We start from the raw sequence: 21144 nt of genomic DNA on the forward strand, positions 1-21144 counted from the left end.
ATTAAAATTTTTGTTAAAGATTTTTTGCGTAGTTGTGCTTGGGGTCAATTGTTTTGTTTGTGATAACGCAATGAAACATGCAAAATTGTGCGGATATAATTTTTGGCCAGACTGTCAGGCAAAGAAATTATGAACGCATGCAACAGAGCATAAAAGAGAACTGTCAGATATTAATAACTGACTATGTTTCGATGTATGCTTTTTCCTATGAGCTGCTTTGTTTTTTCTATGCATTTGTTTTTGCAAAGTCAAATAAAACCTGTAGCTGTAGTTTAACCCCCTTTTGTTTTGCCAAATAATTTTGTCAGATAAATACCGTAAGTTCAGTGTTTTGTTCTCCCCTCATATTTAAAAATATACAATATTTTCCTCACATTTTAATCGAACTTGTCATTAAAACAAACATCGCTTTTGGCCACTACTGTACAAAGTCTTGTATACCTTTGTCTTTTTGTTTGACTTTCAAATACTTTTTTTTGCTTCAAATAAACTTTTGTAATGTTGTGATTAAACTCTGATTGGTTTGGTTTAGTGCTTATAACGCTTTCCCTATGAGATAAATGAATGAAAAAGAAAAAAAAAATCATTTTTTAGGATAAACATTAAACAAATTGATGCTTAAAACTGAGAAATCCATTACTGAGCCATGAAAGAAACTTCTGAACAATAAAATCTGTCCTCTGGGAGAAGACACACTTACAGTACGAACATGTACACATGAAGACTTTTAAGGGTTCAAGTGTGCATTGCTGCACAGGTATGTGACATTAACACCCTCCAATCAAGAAGTGACTGATAACTTGTGCAGAATGTGAAGAATTAGTCATCATGGCTGGATCTAAGCGCTAACCCGCGCTACAAGAATTTCTGGACAAGCGAGGGTGTGTATCATTCCTTCCAGGCATCGCAAGCAGTCGAGAAAAGCTCAAAGTAAAGCCTCATCATCACACCCTTCCCTTTTCTCCATTCTCAACCCTGCTGTGTCCACGGTAGCTGCAACTGAATCCCACGGTCTTTCTTTCTCCAAGATCAAATGACAAGCTCATCTTTGCTTCTCGAGGTTTAAACGTCTCCCGTCCCCTCAGTAGCTCAAGGGAAGCGTTTCAAGAACTTTCTTAACACCTTTGTGGAACAAAATACTTGTTTATCCATTAAGTAACACTATATACAATGACTTTGTTTTTGTAATGAAACCTTTTCCTGCATGCCTCCCTCCAAGACATGTCAGAACGAGCCTTGGAAATGATCTCACAATAACCGTCTGTTCTTCATAAAACATTCATCGTGACAGAAAGCGTGGCTTGATAATAATATATACTATTCTTAAAGCGTTTGATCGTACACGAGGTAGCAGTTCTGGATCCTTTATGCCAGCAGAACCCATGGAAGTGTGGCAGCCACCAGTGCCAATAAGGTGAAAGTGATCATTAAGATCAGAAGGCAGCAGGAGATGGTGCAAAATCTCTGTCCATTACTGCCGTAGTCCCTCTGTAAGCCCGAAGCTGTCCCAATGTCAATAACATCCCCTTCTGTCATGGGTCGACCCAACTCGCTTATGATGAACACCTCTGAAGCGTCTTTAGGACAGACGAGTCTTCGTCTACATAGTCTACATGAAATCCTCCCTAGACACCTGCCGATACAGCCGAGACCTCCACTGTGAGACCCGGGAACAGAATTCCTTGGGAACACAGGAGCGGGGACGGGTGGCACTTCCAGTGTCCTTCCGATCCTTTTGCCCTCAGCCGGGGAAAACGTTAATCTGTGGTGCTTTGTGATGAATGTCAGGTGTCTGCAGACAGGACAGATGATAGCATCCCGTTTAATGTAGCCGTTCTGGATGGTGTTCACCAGGGTTCGCACTAAGCAGTCATGGCAGAAGTGATGCCCGCAGCTGAGCGTCCTGGCGCTGTCCGTGAGACTCTCGTAACACACCGGACACTCGCTGTCTTCCTGAGCCTCCTCATCCATGATGACTCTCCGCTTTCAATAACTCCAGCTGGATCGCCTCGGCTGGCTTTGAGATGCTGGACGAGGTGAACAGAGTCAGCCTTCGGAAACACACACACACTGACACAGGTAACCGATACTCCCATAAGATAACATGCTGACGACACTCGTGACGATAGACATCGTCATGCAAAGAATGTTGAAAAACTAGATCTGAAACTGCATGGAACTGCATATTTCCATGGAAATAGTTCCAAATAGACCATAGTTATGCTGTTTCAGCCGAGTACTTGTGCCTTTTAGACATATTTTGTTATTTTATGTAGTATTTTCAACAACAACAACAATAATGATGATGATAATATTATATGAAAACATTTATAGAGAGTAATTAAAAAATTTAAAACACATGAAATAATGCCCTTATTTTATGTAATATTTTCAATTGCCTAATAACAATATTTATTATTATTTATCACTGTAACAATTATTGTCGGTTTAACTTAAAAAAGTAAGTACATTTGAGTTTTGAGTTAATACAATGGAGATTTAAACTCAAAATATTATGTTATCTGAAGCACATTAATTATCTAAGTTGATTTGACAAAAGATAAAAAGTTCTGATGACAAATCATGAAAATATGAAGCATGTAGGTCTATATAAAGAAATGAAGAAAAAGGATAAATAAACGCATAGCCGAAACCACAAGGCCTGTTTGCAACTAAATTGAATGGAAACTAAGATAATTTCATTAAAAAAAGACTGTTCCTATTTAAATATAGGGTAACATGGAGGAAGATCTCTCCCCCCCCCCCTTAAGAACAATGTGCATTTACTTTTAAAGGGGTGGTTGAATATGATTTCACTTTTCTAACTTTAGTTAGTGTGTAATGTTGCTGTTTGAGTATAAACAACTTCTGCAAAGTTACAACGCTCAAAGTTCAAAGCAAAAGGAGATATTTTCTTTTAAAGAAATTGCTTTTTAAGGACTAAACAGCTGGTAAGAACTACACAACATTCCTCCCGTGTTAGTGACATCACCAACCCTAAAATTTACATAAACTCCGCCCCCTGAACACGATTTATAGATTATCAAGACAGAATATGCTAATCAATGACTCGAAGATAACTACACATAAGCTACGTAAATTCACCAACTAACTATTCAGAAATGTTGTCACTTCTTCTGGAGGCTCTCCATCTTTCTGACTTCGGTTTGAACATAAAAGTGACAACTTTAACATGTTATATAAAAATATCTGTGGGTTATTCTGAGCTAAAACTTCACATACACACTCTGGGGACATCAGAGACATATTTTACATTTTGTGAAAAAGGCATTATACCACCCTTTTAAATTGTAACGTATTTAGATATAAGTATAGTTTGTGCAGGATGATGGTGCATCAGCCAATGTGTTATAGGAAATAAATAGAGACATTTCTTTGTAAAATGTACTTTTTTTTTTTTTCAAAGAGGCCAGTCCTGGGGTAAGTTAGCCAAAAAATGACTTTTGATATAATTCTTATTAATGTGCGAATGTATGTATTTGTTTTAAAGTGTCATTAATGTAAAATACTAAATCAACTATTCTATTTAAAATAAAATGTTGACCATTTAGTTGAATAATTTAATAACTGACAACACAAAACAATCTCACTAAAAGAGATTTATCTGAAAGGTAAAATTATTCCATCACTTATGCAGGCATATGAATATTTAATTATTTAAGTGCTCATATTTTAATTGAAGATATGCCATGTAGCAACACTATGAAAAATGGAATGATTTCACTCAACTAACCTATAGGTTTTAATAAAAAGCAAAGATGTCTGAAATGTACATCTAATTCATGGAAATACCGAATAATAACCCCATTAATTACAATAATTATTACATTTAAAAATGATAACACTAGTAACAACATGCCACTCGGGCCTTCTGTGGTGGCTCATCTTACCCCAAGGGTCTACTTTTGATATTTTTACTTCAAAATAAAAAAAATATAACTTTTACTCCACAAATCTAAAAACATTGATGTGTCCACAAATCAGACACACAAAAACTTTGATAATACAATGCCATGGATCATTATTTTTCCAGAGACACAAAATTAGATCAATTAACCTCAAACTGTTTTGCCAAATGTTGATATTCAGGTGAAATTACAAAAATATGTTTTCATTTATTATTATTATTAGCCAATAATTATTTCCAGAAAGACTGGAACTTTACCGTGAAGACCTAACGCGCCATCGTGTGGTGTGATTTACAGAAGAGATTTGGTCAATGGTAAAATGGAACATGAATATCTTTGTGATATTGATGATTATATATGAATGATCTTTCCCCGTTTTAAAAGCACCCATATGAGCTGATCGCGTCAGTTTCAGATTCAGAGGACCTTTACTATTTACTGTACAGTCTGTACCTCATTAACAAGAACGCGCCTTGCGAGCGTTTCACTGACGTTAGAATGACGCAAAGACGCGGTGTCGTCATCTTTCCGGAAGTTGAAGAGGGAAATCAGGAGTCGCGTTGGCATTTGTATCAGCCGACGCTCGAGCTCAGGGAAGACGAAGCCGAGCCTGTCCGCAGACCTCAGGAATAGGACATGAGAAGGTACAGTTTCATGACCTTTATGCTTCCGTTTATGATAATAAATCCCAATCAAAGGGCGGTAATGAAATGAAAGGCTTTATAATTTAAACAGACTGTTATCCTAAGCTGTCATTCTCTGGCCACTGAAGACCAACAGTTGTTGAAACATGATTTTTTTTTTTTTCCAAGTGCCGGTTTCTTCTGGCGTAACGTTACAGTCAAAACGCCTTTAACGATTCATATCGTGAGGAATTTAAACCACAGCTTATTGAGTTGTGATAGTAATGATTTAAATGATATATGATGGTTTTATTTATAAACGTTGGTCAAATCCGCTGGCCTGCCGGGAGAAACATCAACCGAAATGATTCACGTGCGGTTTTCGATTCTCAACGATTCAACGGTGCGTATTTTTGCTAATGTTTAATATAAATTTTCGGGCTCATTGTTGTTTTTATATTGAGTGTTGACCCCTGGTCGTCTTGTGATTTGGTAATATGACCTCATTGGTCTTGCGTCTTAACCTTCGCTAAACAAATTTAGCATTTGTTTGACAAGTCATGCACATCTTCACACAGATATTTGTTAGAAATACATGAACATTGTGTTTGGATTATTTACTGTTTACATTATATGATAAGGTTCTTTCATCTGTTGTCATTTGTCTTGCGGTATAACATTCATTATAAATAGGCTATTAAAGTTATGTCTTGCACATCTATACAAATATTAATTGTAACTTACCTTTAATGTAAATGCAGCAATGTTTGTTGTTCTCGTGTTCACAGGTTTGTGACATTGGGTTTGATTAGATTTCTAATGTCATGTCAGTCTTGTCATACCAAAAAAAGAAATATAAAGCCTATTAAGTATTGGTAAAAAAAGAAAAGAAAGTTGCCTATATTGACGGTGACGCTACTTGAAAGCAGTTCAGAAAACTCAATGGTAGTGCAGATTTCATCCCCAAATCATTTAGGATATGGCACATGTTTATAGTGCATTACTCAGCAGGATATGGTGTGCTGGATTGTGATTTTGGGAATAATGTCATCCTTGGAAAAAAAATAAATCTGGCCTATCCTCTAGTCCTCTGACTGTGTGTAAGTCACTGGCACAGAGTGTAGGTTGCGGAAAGCATTGCGTTAGACAGGAACCATCCCACTGTCCTGGGGTGCGGGACAGGCGCTCTGTGGCCGGACAGATGGCCTCGCTGTCAGGAGTCAGTTTGGGAGGGGTGAGGAACTCTGCGGGGCGGCTTAAGACATTACAAATGACAACAATTGTAATGACATCAGCTTTGACTGCCTTCAGGAGAGTGAATCCCATTGGAGCCAAATTCTGCTACATAGGCTAGTTAAAAAAAACACTGCTGTTTTTGTGTTTGATGGATTGATTGTTCTGTGCAGGACAGGTGTGATTTCTTTAGCATGCTGTTTCATTAAATTAGAGGGACATTTCTGATTATTTTTAAAATGAATATTTGTACTTTTCTGCTCAATCTGTTGTTTAATATCGAGTCCAACCAATAAATGGCACCATTTGTCTAAAGAACATACCCAACAACACTACTACACAACTGTGTTCAGCATGAAATGGTTTTCACATGTAAAATAACTTATTCAATTTATAGTTTGCCCATTTGACTCTGTACAGCCACCTACTCTCAAGTTAATGATGTGTAGCATTTTAAACGTAAAGTTAGACATAACCTCAAAGAAAGTAATTTTAAAATTGTGACATCCAGGGCTGGAACAGACATAAATGGATTGGGAAAACCTTCATATAGGCCTAAGTCACCATGATATAAAAATGGACAATTCTTTTGTTGTGGAATATTGCTAGAGGTTGACCGATTGATCGGTTTGCCGATAACCGACTGCTTGAACAACCGGTTATCGTGAAAAAATCCATACCCATAGTTTATCCTGGTTACATCCGTTGCTGGAGCGAATGAGAAGGGTGCGCTGTCATTATACAGTGCGAGAGCGACCTCTAGAGGTGAAATAAAAACTATCACTGACGCCTCGTGGTGTTTGTTTTGACACGTGAAACTGAGCTCGGCACAGAGCAGATGCTGTGGCCTTTGTGTAGATATTTAAAGATGGCCATCTTTAAGCATGACTGTTTGAATTTATATGATTGTAACACTTTACAATAAGTGTCCATTTGTAAGTTGACATTAACTAAGGCTAATAAAAGTATTGCTCATTGTTAATTTCATCATTAACTAGCCTAATACATTTTTACTTTTTAAAGTTGTATCTCTTGACATTACTTAATGCACTAACGATCAACTAACGAATGATCAAGGTAGGCTATAATTAATATATTAATATTTTTTTATATAAAAAAAAGTACAGTACATTTTCATGGTTCTGTACTATGTTTACATTTTAAAGTTCAGTACTCTTTTATGTGTTATGTTTGTTTTCAGTCAGTGTCCATTTTAAAAACTATCGGTTGATGAATCAAACATGGTAGCCTAATCTTTATCGTTAAAATCGTCCGATCTCTAAATATTGCATTATTCTAAACAATGAATCCATAATCTTTAATCAAAACAACTTCCCTTCCCTTTTGCTGCGACATCTCATCTCTTCTCTGATGATGTGTTTACTGGCGTGAGGGCGGGATCAACATGTCACACACATCCACCAATAGGAAACCACAACCATCCAATCAATTAGGCTACTGATGGACAAAATCAAGTCCTGTACTACTTAAAAAAAAAAAAAAAATTATATATTCGAGAAGCTGTTTCACTTGGATATACGTCGCAAGAAAAGACTATCGCAACTTCTGTTTCATGCCGACTTCAAGTATGATCATTGAAATCTTAAGTCAGAAGTTTCAAACCTGATGTTAGTTTTCTTGTTGTTCTTCCATATTTACAATAATGAGGGTGCGATAGTTTCACTTCCTATTTAAATGTGCCCAATTGTATGCCTAGTCATTTGCAACAGGAATGTAGAAGGTGTGGGAAAGCGCTGGGTCGCACCATGTGACACTGCTGAGAATCCGGAGAAGAATCCGGAGAATTCAGAGATGTGTGGAATATTTGGGACTGTTTTAGTAGCAGAACAGGTCCATCTGCTACTAGTTTAGAGGCCCTGTGCTGAGCGAAACTGATGTCTTCGGCTCACTGCTCTTCATCATGTCAGATCTAATGAGCGATTGCGCACTAAATGACCTACGATACAAATTAATTGAGTCAAAGTTTCTGAAAAACACTGGATCTCTGTGCTTGCTAACCAAATGATTTCCCAAAACAAGACAAGGATGAAGAACGTTAATGAGACGTTTTAGTCACACGTGACTTATAGATGCACATGAACGTCCAAGTGTGCTTAATGTTTTAAAAAGGGCAATATCTGTAAACCTTTATCTTAATCTGAGCAAGCTTTTAAGCAGGGAAGGACTGCTCTGTTGTCCTACTGTGATAAATGGTTTCACATGTGATCTATATGAAGGCTTATTTCATGCCAAACTGAAAATGTTGTCTTTTTCCCACCTCCATTTCATTCTAATCCTCTATTACTTTCTTCTGTGGAACACAATAAGAGACCTTAGACAGAATGTCCTTGCTTTTACCAAACAATGACCAGTTAACAAAACTGAGACATATCTGTCCCACCACTGAAAATCTTTGAGGCTTTGAAAAGACATCGCAAAAGTAATCTATATGAATCCAGAGACACAATTTAAGTTAGGCCTATATCACTTCAGCAATTGTCTCTTCTAAAGACTTTGAGTAAACTGCCCAATTCATGTAGATTATAGCCTACTTTTAAACTTTTTATTTTTATTTTTTATGTAACTTTTGGTTGCATATGTATTTTAAATGGTGAGACATAAATCTCCCTGATTTCATTATTAATGTCTTTATGTTTGTGTTTCGAAGAGGAACGAGAGTCTTGTGGGTTTGGAATGGCATGAGGTTGAGTGAATGACATAATTTTCATTTTTTGGGTCAACGATCCCTTAATTCTCTTTCTATATAGGATTGAAATGAAATTAGTCTGGTGTAAAAATCTAAAATGTCGAAAGCTGCGACCTGAAAAACTGTGAGCTTACAAACAAACAGCTAAGTGAAAAAAAAAAAAAATTGTATTGGCCTTGTGTCAGATGAGGACACACACCTTGGGATCTGTTTGTGGGGTTGTACCAGGACAAAACTGCAGCTGGAGGTGCAAATGAACAGACTCAGTGTGTCTCTCAGGACTGCTCTAATTCCCGTCTGCTTCTACAGGTCTCTACCATGGACACAGAGATGATGCCAAAATTCTCCTCGAAAGATGAGGAAATCGATTACTGGAAATGCTTGTCTCTCAAATACAAGAAGAGGTAAGCTGAAGTCATTAACTACTAGCTTAATAAATATAGCAACTAGCTGAGCTTTTTTACAACTGTGCAGTTTACCTTCACATAAAAGCCATGGGGAGTCCGCTGTTTATGTTCTAACAAGCAATCTGGATTTGTTTATGGCCACATTATTTTAGTTAAACTTTGGCTGGCTGAGGCAGTAATGATTGTCTCTGTGTTCATAGTCATACCTACAATCACAAGCCCTGCAGGTGGTGAATGGCTGTAAATATGACTATAGCACTTTGTCATGGAAAAACAGAGAAGATGCCACAACACACTGAGCCTTTCACTGCTCCTGACAAAAGAGATGCACCGAAACACTGTGGAAATGCTCCACAGTTCCAGTTATTGTGTTGGGCATCTCACAATGTCATTTGTAAAACATGTAATGCTTGAAATATGATGTTGAGCTCTCGGCTCCGTTATATAGCCTAGTCAAGCTTGAAGTGAAGAAATTGGTTGATGTGATCAATTAAATAGTACGTGCTAGTTCTCACAAGAACAATAGTGGTGGGAAATGCATATCTATGTAGTTGCAGGTCCAAAATGCACGTGATTTGCCTGCATATCTCAAGACTACTCCTCGGAACCCTTTAGTTTGTTTCATATATCATTCTACAACCCGACAAATGCCGATTTAACGTTCACTTGGCAAAAGCAGCCACCAACCAACTAGGGGTGGTTAATCTGTCTGATTTCCCGATTCGATTCGATTACGATTATTGAAGTCCCGATTCGATTACAGTCGATTTTCAATTATTAACGATTCTCGATTAGCGATTATTGATTTTCCGGTTCACAACAGTAAACGAAAATACACTACAAAGTGATTGCAGTATTAAAAAAAGTCAGTTTCTGTGTCGTGTAGTTATAACTTCAGAATTATTTGTATGTAGCTTATGTTCTGTAGAACACAGAAATGAATACATCACATTGTGTTGTGACTCATCAAGTTGAACTAAACAATAACAAATAAATGAAAGGCTTATTTCCTTTAGGAAGTAGATCAGAACCAACATACTGTAGAAACTGGACAATTTTCTTCTAGAAAGACAAGGTGTTCAGCTAAAGATATTAAATAGCAGTCCCAAACTAGCTTTTGTTAATACAATGTTGGTATGAGCCACCACAGTATTTTACAAATATAAAAAATAACACAAAGTGAAAATAAAGTGGCATTTTGGGGTTAATATTGAAACGACAGTTACCATGGTGAATACACAAGACTAACAAGAACTGTTAATGAAACATGGAAACTGCTCCTGGTGAATAGAATGAAAATCATACCTGCATGCAAATCCTTCTCAGCTAACACACGACGTGCCAGTAACGTGATTTATTGGTATTTTACTTTTATTTCATGACTTACTAATTTACAACGTAACAACGTTGCATGCTCGTAGTTTCCTTTGCACTATACAGTGAAGCGATACACTGCGCGCCCCTCCGCATTTGCGCGTGCAATTGAAGAGTGTGCGCTATGAGTAGGCCTACAGTATATCGGCTGACTGGACAGGAACGTCCGTTTTTCTGAGGTGAAATACTTATTATTTCAGCGTACACATACGTCACTGCCTGGTAGTTCCTATTGTGCTGGGTTTTCTGAAGTAGTTGTGATTCGCCTCTCATAACATAACATGCTCTAAATGCACGCAGAGTGTTTTTTTTTTGTATTTATTTTTTTATAAAAAATCGATTTTTGAAAATTTAATAATCGATTCATACTCGTCCATAACATACTCGCGATTAATCAATAATCGATTTTTTTCACCACCCCTACAACCAACGCTAACAGGGGAAACGCACTGATCCGACAAAACCTGACGAATGTACCTGACCTGTTGCTGTTGGTCGATCTATGTTGGTGCAGTTTGAATTAGCCGTAAATTAACTTGAAGATATTTAACTTTCTTTCAGTGTTTCTTAAGTACTCTTTTAAAAAATTATGGTTAATCTTAGTTTTGCCTTGTAGTACATTTTAAATAATTGTTTTAATAATCTTTTTGTGTTTTAAAGTGCACTTATTTTGGTGTGTTGACTTGCATACTAAAGCACTTTATTATACTTTTAACTGTAGTTTGATATTCAATAGCTTGTGACGCTGATATGGCAAAATACAACATCAGTCATTCACTGAGACATATCTGCAAAAGCTGGATTTAAAAGTATTGTTTAGGTGTCGTTTAGCTCAGAACGTGTTCTTGACTTGACCAAAAGTGGAGGGGAGAGTGTCTCTGAGCTAAAACTGAGCTGGCCGGCAGTTGGTGCTGGCACTAATGCTGACCGTGAGTCTGCTGGTGGTCTCTCTCTGTTTCGCTCTGAACTCCTACACAGTTTCAACACGTGCACATGCTCCTCCTGGGCTGTGGTTTTACTGTCTCGGAGCCTTGGTGGAGCACAGGAAGTTCTCAAATCCCAGGAATTTCCTGCTGAGGAAGGAGCAAAACATGCTTTGCTGGAAATAGTCACACAAATGAGTCTGCCTTTTAACTCACTTGACAGAACATCAAGCCTTAAAAGACGCAAGCAAACACCTAACCACCCACAACACCCTGACATCATGATTGGTGAGAGAACACCACTCACATTAACTTGGTTTATACGTGCCTTTGGGGTCGGTAAGATTTGTAATAAATGTTATTTTAAAATAGAAATCTTTTGTAACATTATAAATGTCTTTACCGTCATTTTTGATCAGTTTAATGTATCAATGCTGATAAAAAGTTTTTGTTGTTGTTGTTGTTGTTGTTTTTTTAACTTACTGACCCTCAAACTTTTGAACAGTAGTGAGTAATTCCTCCAATATGGACTGACTGTGCATTTGAGCAGCTTCCTGTTGTGGAGTGAGTGTTTTGTGCTGAGGAGGCAGGCCGCACGTGTCTGGTATTTCGAGGGAGGAGGTGACAGATTTAAGGTTCCCTCTGCACGTTACACAAGGAGGCCTGAGGGGAAGTGACCAGGGTTAAAGGGATGTGTCATGTCAAACAGCACCACATGGCTTCGGAAACGCAGTCTAAAAACAACCAGGACCCTGCGTTCACTCTGCTTAGCTCATTTCCTGCCACCAGACCACACTATTCATCTCCAGCCGGTCTCTGACCCCTGACCCCTGACCCCTGACCTTCAAGGGTTCGAAGTGAACATCTGGCAGTGCAGATGCACAAAGTAGATATTTTCAACAACCGCGTCATTTCTGGTCACGAGATGCTCCGACTCACTATCAAACAACAGGAACTGCTGAATTCTTCTTTGTGATGTGTGTTAGGTAACACGGTGTCGTGGATTTAACCGGGTGTCGCTTTTGGGCCACTTTTAGGACCTCCAGTCTGAATGGCCCCAGTCCTGAGTGACTGTAATTCATTATCTGCTTTAGCACCAGCTGTCAAGGCCTAAATGCTTGTAGCGTGTCAGCTCTTTGTTGCAGTCTGGGTGTCAATTTGCATTGCATAGTTAATGTGATGAATGTGCCGCCACTGTTCCAGATGGCTGGTGACGTGTGATTGTTTTATATGTTTGCGTATCTGCAGTTGTCATGACGCTCAGGAGGAGCTGCAGGAGTTTCAGGAAGGCAGTCGGGAGCTGGAGGCCGAGCTGGAAGCTCAGCTGGGTCAGGCTGAGCACCGGATCCGAGACCTGCAGTCCGAGAACCAGCGGCTGAAGAGCGAGGTGGACACACTCAAGGTAGACAAGAGCAGGAATTTCCTTCCTTTTTTGAAAGGACACAAAAAAATCCAGACAGGCCATTTGTGGAAACCAAGCTGTGAAAATGGGTTGTTCAGCAATCATCACATTATTGGAGAGAATCTCATAAAACCTGTCTAGCGTGTATTTCATTCCAATACATGCATGAAGAAAGAAATAGTAAATTATATTTTCCTTCAAATGAAGCCTATTTGGGATACATTTTTAAAATATACACTAGCATTCAAAGGCTTGGGATCAAGATTTGTTCTGTTAAGAAATTGCTTTTATTCAGCAAGGACGAATTAAATTGATCAAAAGAGACACATTTATGATGTGATCAAATAAATGCTGTTCTTTTGAACTTTCTTTGCATCAAAGAATCCTGAAAAATATTTGCACAAAATTATGAAGCAGCAAAACTTGTTTTCAACATTGATTATGATAAGAAAAGTTGCTTGAGCATCAAATCATCATTAGAATGATTTCTGACGGATCATGTGACACTGAAGACTGGAGTAATGATGCTGAAAATCACAGGACAGAAATGGTGTTTTGATCACAGGAATAAAGTGCATTTTAACATATATTACAATGAAAATGTTATTTTAAATTGTAATAATATTTCACAATATTACTTTGTTTTTTTTGTTTTTTTTTCTGTATTTTTTTATTAAATAAATGCAGCCTTGGTGAGCATAAGATTTTTTTTTTTTTTTTTTTTTTAAACATTAGGCCTTACCAACCCCAAACTATTGATGTTTTGCATTGTTATATTTATTGTCTGAATTATTATTATGGTAAATTAATTTATAATGTAATATATTTAATAAATTGTCATTTACCAGCCAAATTCTCATTACAGTACTGCCAAAAATTATTTATTTAAATTGTAATGTATATACAGTACCGTTCAAAAGTTTGGAAAAATTATTTTTTCAATGTTTCTGAAAGAAGTCTCTTATGCTCATCAAGCCTGCAATTATTTGATCAAAAAAAAAAAAAAAAAAAAAAAAACAGTAATATTGTGAAATATTACAATTTATAATAATGGTTTTGAACTTTAAAATATAATTTATTTCTGATGCAAAGCTGAATTTTCAGCATCATTACTCCAGACTTCAGTATCACATGATTCTTCAGAAATCATTCTAATATTCCAGTACTGTATGTACATAATGGTAGTATTTGTGTATTTCAGTTATACAGTTATTTTTTAGAATTATATTTTTATTCCAATACTGTAAGCAATTGTCCACACTAATACGTTTAGTTGGAAACCGCATCTTTTTCTCTCCGCCTGAAATTTGAAAACGCTGCTTTCACATTGTTCTGTGGACTGTGAAAATGGAGGCTTTCGAAAACAGTGACGCATTTTTAGTCATATGAATCATTCATCCTAAAGCAAGAAGGCGGACAACGTTGTAACCACAGTTATTTTGGCTGCTCTCCATTTTAATAGCATTGTTAAAGATTAATGTCAACTTTTTCTTACCCACTGCATCTCCACCTCATTGTCCCTCCATTTAAAAAACTTGTGCCTTTCCTCGAATTTGCTGCGACACACATCAAAGAGGCAGAAAGCAAATAAACGCCTGACAGAAATGACACGTCAAAGCGTATTATGTTTTACTCATGCGCAGTACATGGATGTAAGAAGTTTTAGTATGAATGAGATGCGTTAGTGTGGACGGAGAGCGTTTTAAAATTAAAACACTGTTTTCACTTGTATCCAGATTAGTGTAAACCTAGCCTGAGAAGAATGGGAATTGCAAAATATAAATACAAATTTAGGTACTAGTAACCTAATGATGTTTTTGAGAGCATGAAGCTGGTGGACTTTGGGGAAATCAAATGCAACAAAAGTGTACAGTTTGGCCCTTCAATGGATACAAAAGCACCTAATGACGGAGATATCTCCACACACCTTTAATCTGCAGTTGTATCTCTAAAAGATCAGCAGTGTAGCCCATGTGCTCAGTCAAGAACATCCCACAGTGCTGTGATGCAGCAGAGCCCAGTGTGAGAGCTGTCGAGGGTCTCTGTTAATCCCAAGTGCGCTGTAATTGGGTGTCCGGATGAAGAGGAAGAAAATAGAAGGTTAATGCCTCACTTAAAGCACAGTTGTTCCTCTAAGACCCTGACAGAAATATCCTGATAATGGCTTGAGTTTAGCTAGACACTTGATTTATACAGCTTGCTTATATTTGGACAAGGTCTACTTACCCAAATAACATTTAAACTGATTGCTTGTGCTGTCCCAGAAAGTACGACCATTAACTGATCACATTCTCCAAAACAGAACTAGCCTTTGCCCACTGTCCTTTCATTCATTTTGGAAAATATAGGACACTCATTATTTTGCCATGGTCCAAAACAATACGCTTATTTAGACTAAAAGAAATGGGGTGGATAAAGTAGGTTACATACAGGAGAAGTCGGGAAGGTTGCCATGTGCACTGATATTATTACTCATTTTCCTGTTCCTCATTTAAGGGACAGTTGATCAAATATGAAGACAAATGCTAGTAACTGAGTAAACTAAGGCTGACTTTTCACCATTGTGCCACTGTAATAAAAAAATAAATCCAATGTCATAAGCAAGTTTCCAAATCAGTGTTTGAGCTACAGTTATTGAACCAGAACATCTCTGACTCGGATAGGATTGGGCTCTCTGTAGTTAAGGCGGGGATGTCTGGATGTGTCATGTGCTCTTGATATTGTTTTGCCTCTTAATTTTTATGTTTGATACAAGAACACGAACGGAAAAGTAGTCCTGTCTTAAGGGGAATTCTTTGTCAGTTTTTATAGCTGATATGTTTTCTCACCAGCCATTGTCAAAGTTCAAATAGTTTATGAGGGTTGGTGACTCAGACTGTGTCTCCCCTGTGTCCCTGACTGCAGGATAAACTGGAGCAGCAGTACGCCCAGAGCTATAAGCAGATCTCCATGCTGGAGGACGACCTGGTCCAGACGCGTGGCATCAAGGAACAGCTGCACAAATATGTCAGAGAGCTGGAGCAGGCCAACGACGACCTGGAGAGAGCCAAGAGGTACACGACAACATTTTGTCATTCTAAACTAACTTTGCTCTGATTTGCTAGGCTACTTTTGTATAGACCGTTTAGAAATGGGACAAGACTAGCTTACACATCACTAATGTCTAACAAACCCTGACCAAACTACATGGAGCGAGTGTTGTGCTAAAGATATATTTACAATGACGGTCTGGATTTGTGCAGGGCCACCATCACATCCCTGGAGGACTTTGAACAGAGGCTAAACCAGGCGATAGAGCGGAACGCATTCCTGGAGAGCGAACTGGACGAGAAGGAGTCACTCCTGGTCTCAGTGCAGAGGCTGAAGGATGAAGCTAGAGGTAAACTTTACTACAGGGCTTGACATTCACTTTTTTGCTCACCAGCCACTGTGGCTTGTGGTTTTCCAAAGTTACTAGCCACTCAGCATTTTCACTGGCCACAATTTTGACATCAATACCATGGGAAAAACTGCCATATAGATATTTTTTATATCTCATAATTTGGCTGCTGTCACTTTAAGACCTGATGCACGGATCCATTTTACTGTTACACATGCGTTTTCTTTCTCAACTGTTTACGTTCACTTAAACCATAACTGACTGTTTACGTGAATACTCGCCAAGACCGGCATTTTGACATTATTGTGTGTGTATTTGACTTTAAGCGCAATAAGCAGCGGAAAAATCATTACATTTTCTTGTACATCCCACAAAATCAGTGGGAATGAGTACAATTATGTGCAATACACACAATATTCCCACAGCAAAATTCGAGCTGCCAAAGTGTCTAGTAGGAGTGACTGCGTTACACACCACTGCTGAAATCCACCCGCATTTGGCAGGTTTGCGGGTGTTAATGTCAAGCCCTGCTACAGGACACGCCTCATTGCAGCACTGCAATTAAAGGCGTGTAGCAGACACAAACTGACTCATTGCTCAGCTTTTCAAGGAGATTAAGCGGAAATTACCACCACGTTTTCTTCCCAATTGCAATTTATCAAATGAGGAAGAAACATGTAGGACAGGACTTGATTTTGTCAATTGGGAACGGATTGCATTGTAGAAGTGTCCCATGCAAACTAAATGATTTCATTTGCGTGACTGGTTGCTGGAGGGGAGGAGTTGAAACTCGTGTGGCTTTTGGACGACCTTATTATGAGAGCACATTGATTTTTAAAAATGAGGTGCGTGCAGACATTTATAAGAAACACGACAACGTTCCATTAAAAAAAAAAAAAAAATCAATTTTGACTTTAAAAAGCATCAAAAATGTTGGAATGTGTGAACCTTAATGAACTTACAATAGAATTCAAGGTATTCTGGGCAGAAATCGAAACCGAAATCTCCACGGACAGGTTTTTGTAATGCCGACTTATCAAACGAACATGTTTTTCTGTGGTAATCAATATGTTTGCAGATGCTGTCAAGTTGAAGAGTTGAACAAAACATTCCATTTCAGTTTGTTCTGGTTTATCAGTGCAAAATGTGCATGTTCACGCAGACTTGCGGCAAGAGCTGGCTGTACGAGAGAGGACTTCAGATGTTGTCAGGATGTCGGCCCCCAGCTCTCCCACCCTAGACATTGATAAGACAGACTCTGCCGTGCAAGCGTCCCTGTCCCTCCCGGCCACACCTGTGGGGAATAAGACCATGGACCACCCTTTCATTGCTTCCAAAGGTTGGAGTTCTTTGTCATTGAGTTTATTAGCATCAACCAATAACTCTCACTTCTTAGCCGATGAACAGTAGAGGTGGTTTCCTTTGCATCTGTCTTTTCAGTGGATACTGTAAAATAGAAACATTTTCTTTTTATTTGTAAAATGTTATGTAAATGATATCAACATTGTATTAGCCGTTGATATTCATGTTATTTTAGCAAACTCTTTTAACAGTCTGACTGACAGCAGTAACATTCATGTTACCTTTATTTTATGGGGTTTTTTTTTCTCCAAAGGGTTGACCAATGGCTATGGAAACTCTCCGCTCACACCATCCGCACGCATCTCAGCCCTTAACATCGTTGGTGACCTCCTGCGGAAAGTCGGGGTAATTCCTGAATACTTTCAATCCGTACTAAGATTTTTGCGTGATCCCTTGTATCCAAACAGATTCAAAATAAAATGAGATACAAATGCTGATGGGAAAACATGGGATGTCTGTTTTTGTGCAGGCTCTTGAGTCTAAACTCGCTGCCTGTAGGAACTTTGCCAAGGACCAGGCGGCACGGAAAAGTTACGCCACAGGAAATGGAAACCTCAACAGCAACGCAACCAAGTTCTCTCATTCACTCCACACTACGTATTTTGACAAGACGTAAGTGTTTGTATTGCTGTTGTCATAGTAGTAGTAGTTCTTATTCTCCAAGTAATGTCTAAATTAAGGTAATCAGATTTCTGAAATGTAAACCAGGGACATTTCCTAGTTCAGTGGTCAAAATATCATTGAAATCTCACTTATTATATATGAACTACAAATACAGGCACAACACGCTTTTGTAAATTTTGCTTTTTAATTGTTGTGGGTTTCATTTATTATTCTAATAATTTATAATTATGATGTTTGTTTAAAAATATCTTTTAAATTGTACTTCATGTTTTCATTTTCACAGACCGGAAAATATACTGTATACAGTCATTTAGCTTTTTTAACTCTACAAATGTTATTTTATGTTTGTGCTTTTGAAAATGGATCTTTTCTATAATTAGGGTTATTATTTTGCTTTTATGTATATGCTTTCTGCAAATGTAGTTGTTGCAAGTGTAATTTAGTTGATTATTTTTGTTTAGTTATTCATTTTGCGGTATGTTTTCACCCGTGTGTGTGTGTGTGTGTGGAACCCTGGTATGTAGTACAAATAAACAGTATTAATTTCGTTTGACATTAATAGTGTGTGACTACCATGAAACCAGAAAACCTTATGTCCATTTTGGATATTACAAACTACCATGAAAGCGATAATGGTGTCCTCTTTGATAGTTGATGATAGTAGTGCTCTGATCACGTCCAGGTTAAGTGTGTCATGGCTAAAGTAGCGTGTAGCTTACACTCCCCTCTGTTAGTGAAAATATTATTGGTGAAATAATGGTATTTTGTGTTTATTGATGTATTGCTCACGGCTGTTGTTCACAGGACTATAAATGGACTGGACCCTGGTGCCCTGACCGCCATGGCTTCCCCACGAGCCGTGTCTCCTCCCGGCATGCTCCCTCTCAGCGTGTGACAGACGTTCCACCTCCACACAAGCTCGGACACATTGCGGAAATGGAGAGGACACTCGAGAGAGAGAATGTGTGAGTGTGTGCGTAAGAGAGACTGAGATGACGTGCCTCAAGCGCGTCTGACAGATACATGTCAGGCGTGGGAGGGAGGGAGGGGGGCGTTCCTGTGAGCGTCCGGCGTGGTTCTCTTGTTCTCACGAGGTCTCACTTAAAGCCAGCAAAACGACAAGGGTCCGGGTCGGACCGCAGCTTCAGTGTGAGTGTTTTTAGTGAGCCGCACAATTTAAAAGATGTTTAGCAAATGTAAAAACGATTAAAAAGAATGAAAAGGGATTTTCTTTGAGGTGAACGTCACTGTGTGTTGTATGAGTGTTTGGGGCATGTGTGAGATATGAACGTCACCTCAGCCTTGATTTACATGTTCAGTAAAGGGTCTTAATGTGGAGGTCAGCAGATGTGTTTAACTAGAATGAATGCAAGAAAACCTTCATGTTACACCACTTCACCTACCTTTAAAAGCCCCTTTAATGAATTATTAACCCAGCTGGCTGGACACCAGTCTGCGTAATGCAACCTCTCTTTTAGGGCTTCAAAAGGTATGGATGTTTCCAAGACTGATCTCTGTATTTGCCACTCTGTACTTCCACGGTTATAAAGTGTTTACTGTGTAAGATCTCATGGTCATCATCACCCTGTATTGACACACAAACTGCTTTGACTGTAACTCGGTCTCTGTGCAATGTGACCGTCGTCACAGAACTTTGTCAGTGGTTGTACGAACCTCATTTCTATCCCATGTGCCTCTGGATCTGCTGGTGAGTTTGATATTCACTGTTTATTTATTTCACTCATGGAACGGAAGCCAACTTCTGTTTGTCACAGTGTTTAAGTTCAGTTAATTTATGCAAAGCTTCAACTTCAAGTATAGGAGCACTTGTTAGTGTTTATTTACCCCTTTGAGTCTTTTGATTTCACACGCACTTTTGTTGGCTGTCTTGTTATATTTCATGTATATAGATTTGTAAACATAGCAGCGTTGCCCAGTAACGCCTGTAGATACTGAAATTGGGCTGATTTGCTGTTTAATTTATTTCAGAAACGTTATGGCATGTTTTGACACAAGGATTGAATTTTACATACTGTGCATTGGTTTAAAAGCATATATCAAAATGTAAAATTGGTTGTCTAATATGCGCAAATAAATAAAGGGATACAATGAGTGTTGAGTTACGGTTTCTTTAATAATCATACTGTAAACAGCAGTCTGGGAAATGCATGAAATTTTACAAGTTGTGATCAAGTCATCAGTGTTATGCAAATACGGTGTACTTGTGCCTTCAGAAATGGTTTACTAATCTATAGTTTGACCTATAGTACCCAAGCTGAAACCATAAGACACTTACTATAGGATTTAATGTAGATACTTTCACAAAAATCCACTTTTCGTTTACTGTATAATCATGGTAACAGGGTTGCATTTTAAGAGAGTGGCCTATTGACAGACATTAAACCATTTCTTGAGCTCTGTAAGGAAGGACACTTCATGGAAGGATGTCAACATTTTATTCAGATTAGTTCATTGTTGGAAAAGGGTGGAAAGGTAACAGGGTGGACACAACCTGTACTGTAAAAAACCTAAATTTGATTTATAGGTTCTCTCATGTAATCAATTAAAATGGCCGCATGGTTTAATGTTAGTGGATTATGTCTTTGTCTACCTGGTCATTTGACCAGATAGCTTAAAATCTAGTGATTTATGTGTGAATTTAACCTTACCTCAATATCTTACCAAAGATTGCCAATATGGGCAAATTAATTCGTTGAATCCACTTTCATGAATCTAAAAATTTGTCAGAAAGGCTTTATAAATGGTTTCCACAAAGTAATTCTGCTCGTGTTTCATTAAAATAAAGATTAATTCTATCAGAACGTTTGCACCTTTAATGTAAAAAAAATATACAAGCACGTAGTTGGTATGCGCTTTTGAATGATTCAGTATACGGCCTGAGAGAGTTTATCTTGCACAAGTCACAACATGACTGCCCTCTTGTGGTTCTTAGAGACATTATCTGCACAGAGATATTTGCTCTGCTTTGGAAAACCCTATCTTTATTTGACCCTCAGTTCAACTTCGAAAACCTGCACAAGCAGCCAAACATTGTTAAAAGGTTATGAATACTGTACTGATTCCGTATACTGAATCATTCAAAAGCGCGTACCAACTAACCTTTAATACGTGCTTGTATATTTTTTTTACATTAAAGGTGCAAACGTTCTGATAGAATTAA

The 21144-nt window shown here is 38.1% G+C and overlaps 2 protein-coding genes across 2 annotated transcripts; one reads left to right on the forward strand and one right to left on the reverse strand.

Annotated features, from left to right (window-relative positions):
* Positions 1-1365: 1365 nt before the first annotated feature.
* LOC311298954 (RING finger protein 222) lies at positions 1366-1971 on the reverse strand (the record flags this gene model as incomplete). Its single annotated transcript, XM_084422301.1, has 1 exon — positions 1366-1971. The coding sequence occupies one exon, from the start codon at positions 1969-1971 to the stop codon at positions 1366-1368; it is 606 nt and encodes a 201-aa protein (XP_084278427.1).
* A 2500-nt stretch (positions 1972-4471) lies between these two features.
* ndel1b (nudE neurodevelopment protein 1-like 1b) lies at positions 4472-20076 on the forward strand. Its single transcript, XM_084424406.1, has 9 exons — positions 4472-4573; positions 8802-8896; positions 12445-12598; positions 15503-15651; positions 15841-15977; positions 17140-17316; positions 17593-17684; positions 17809-17951; positions 18768-20076. Exons 2-9 carry the CDS (start codon positions 8811-8813, stop codon positions 18856-18858), a joined length of 1029 nt encoding a protein of 342 aa, XP_084280532.1. The 5' UTR covers positions 4472-4573; positions 8802-8810; the 3' UTR covers positions 18859-20076.
* The last annotated feature ends 1068 nt before the right edge of the window (positions 20077-21144 follow it).

The sequence above is a fragment of the Rutilus rutilus genome (assembly GCF_951802725.1).
Source record: "Rutilus rutilus genome assembly, chromosome: 1".
NCBI lineage: Eukaryota > Metazoa > Chordata > Actinopteri > Cypriniformes > Leuciscidae > Rutilus > Rutilus rutilus.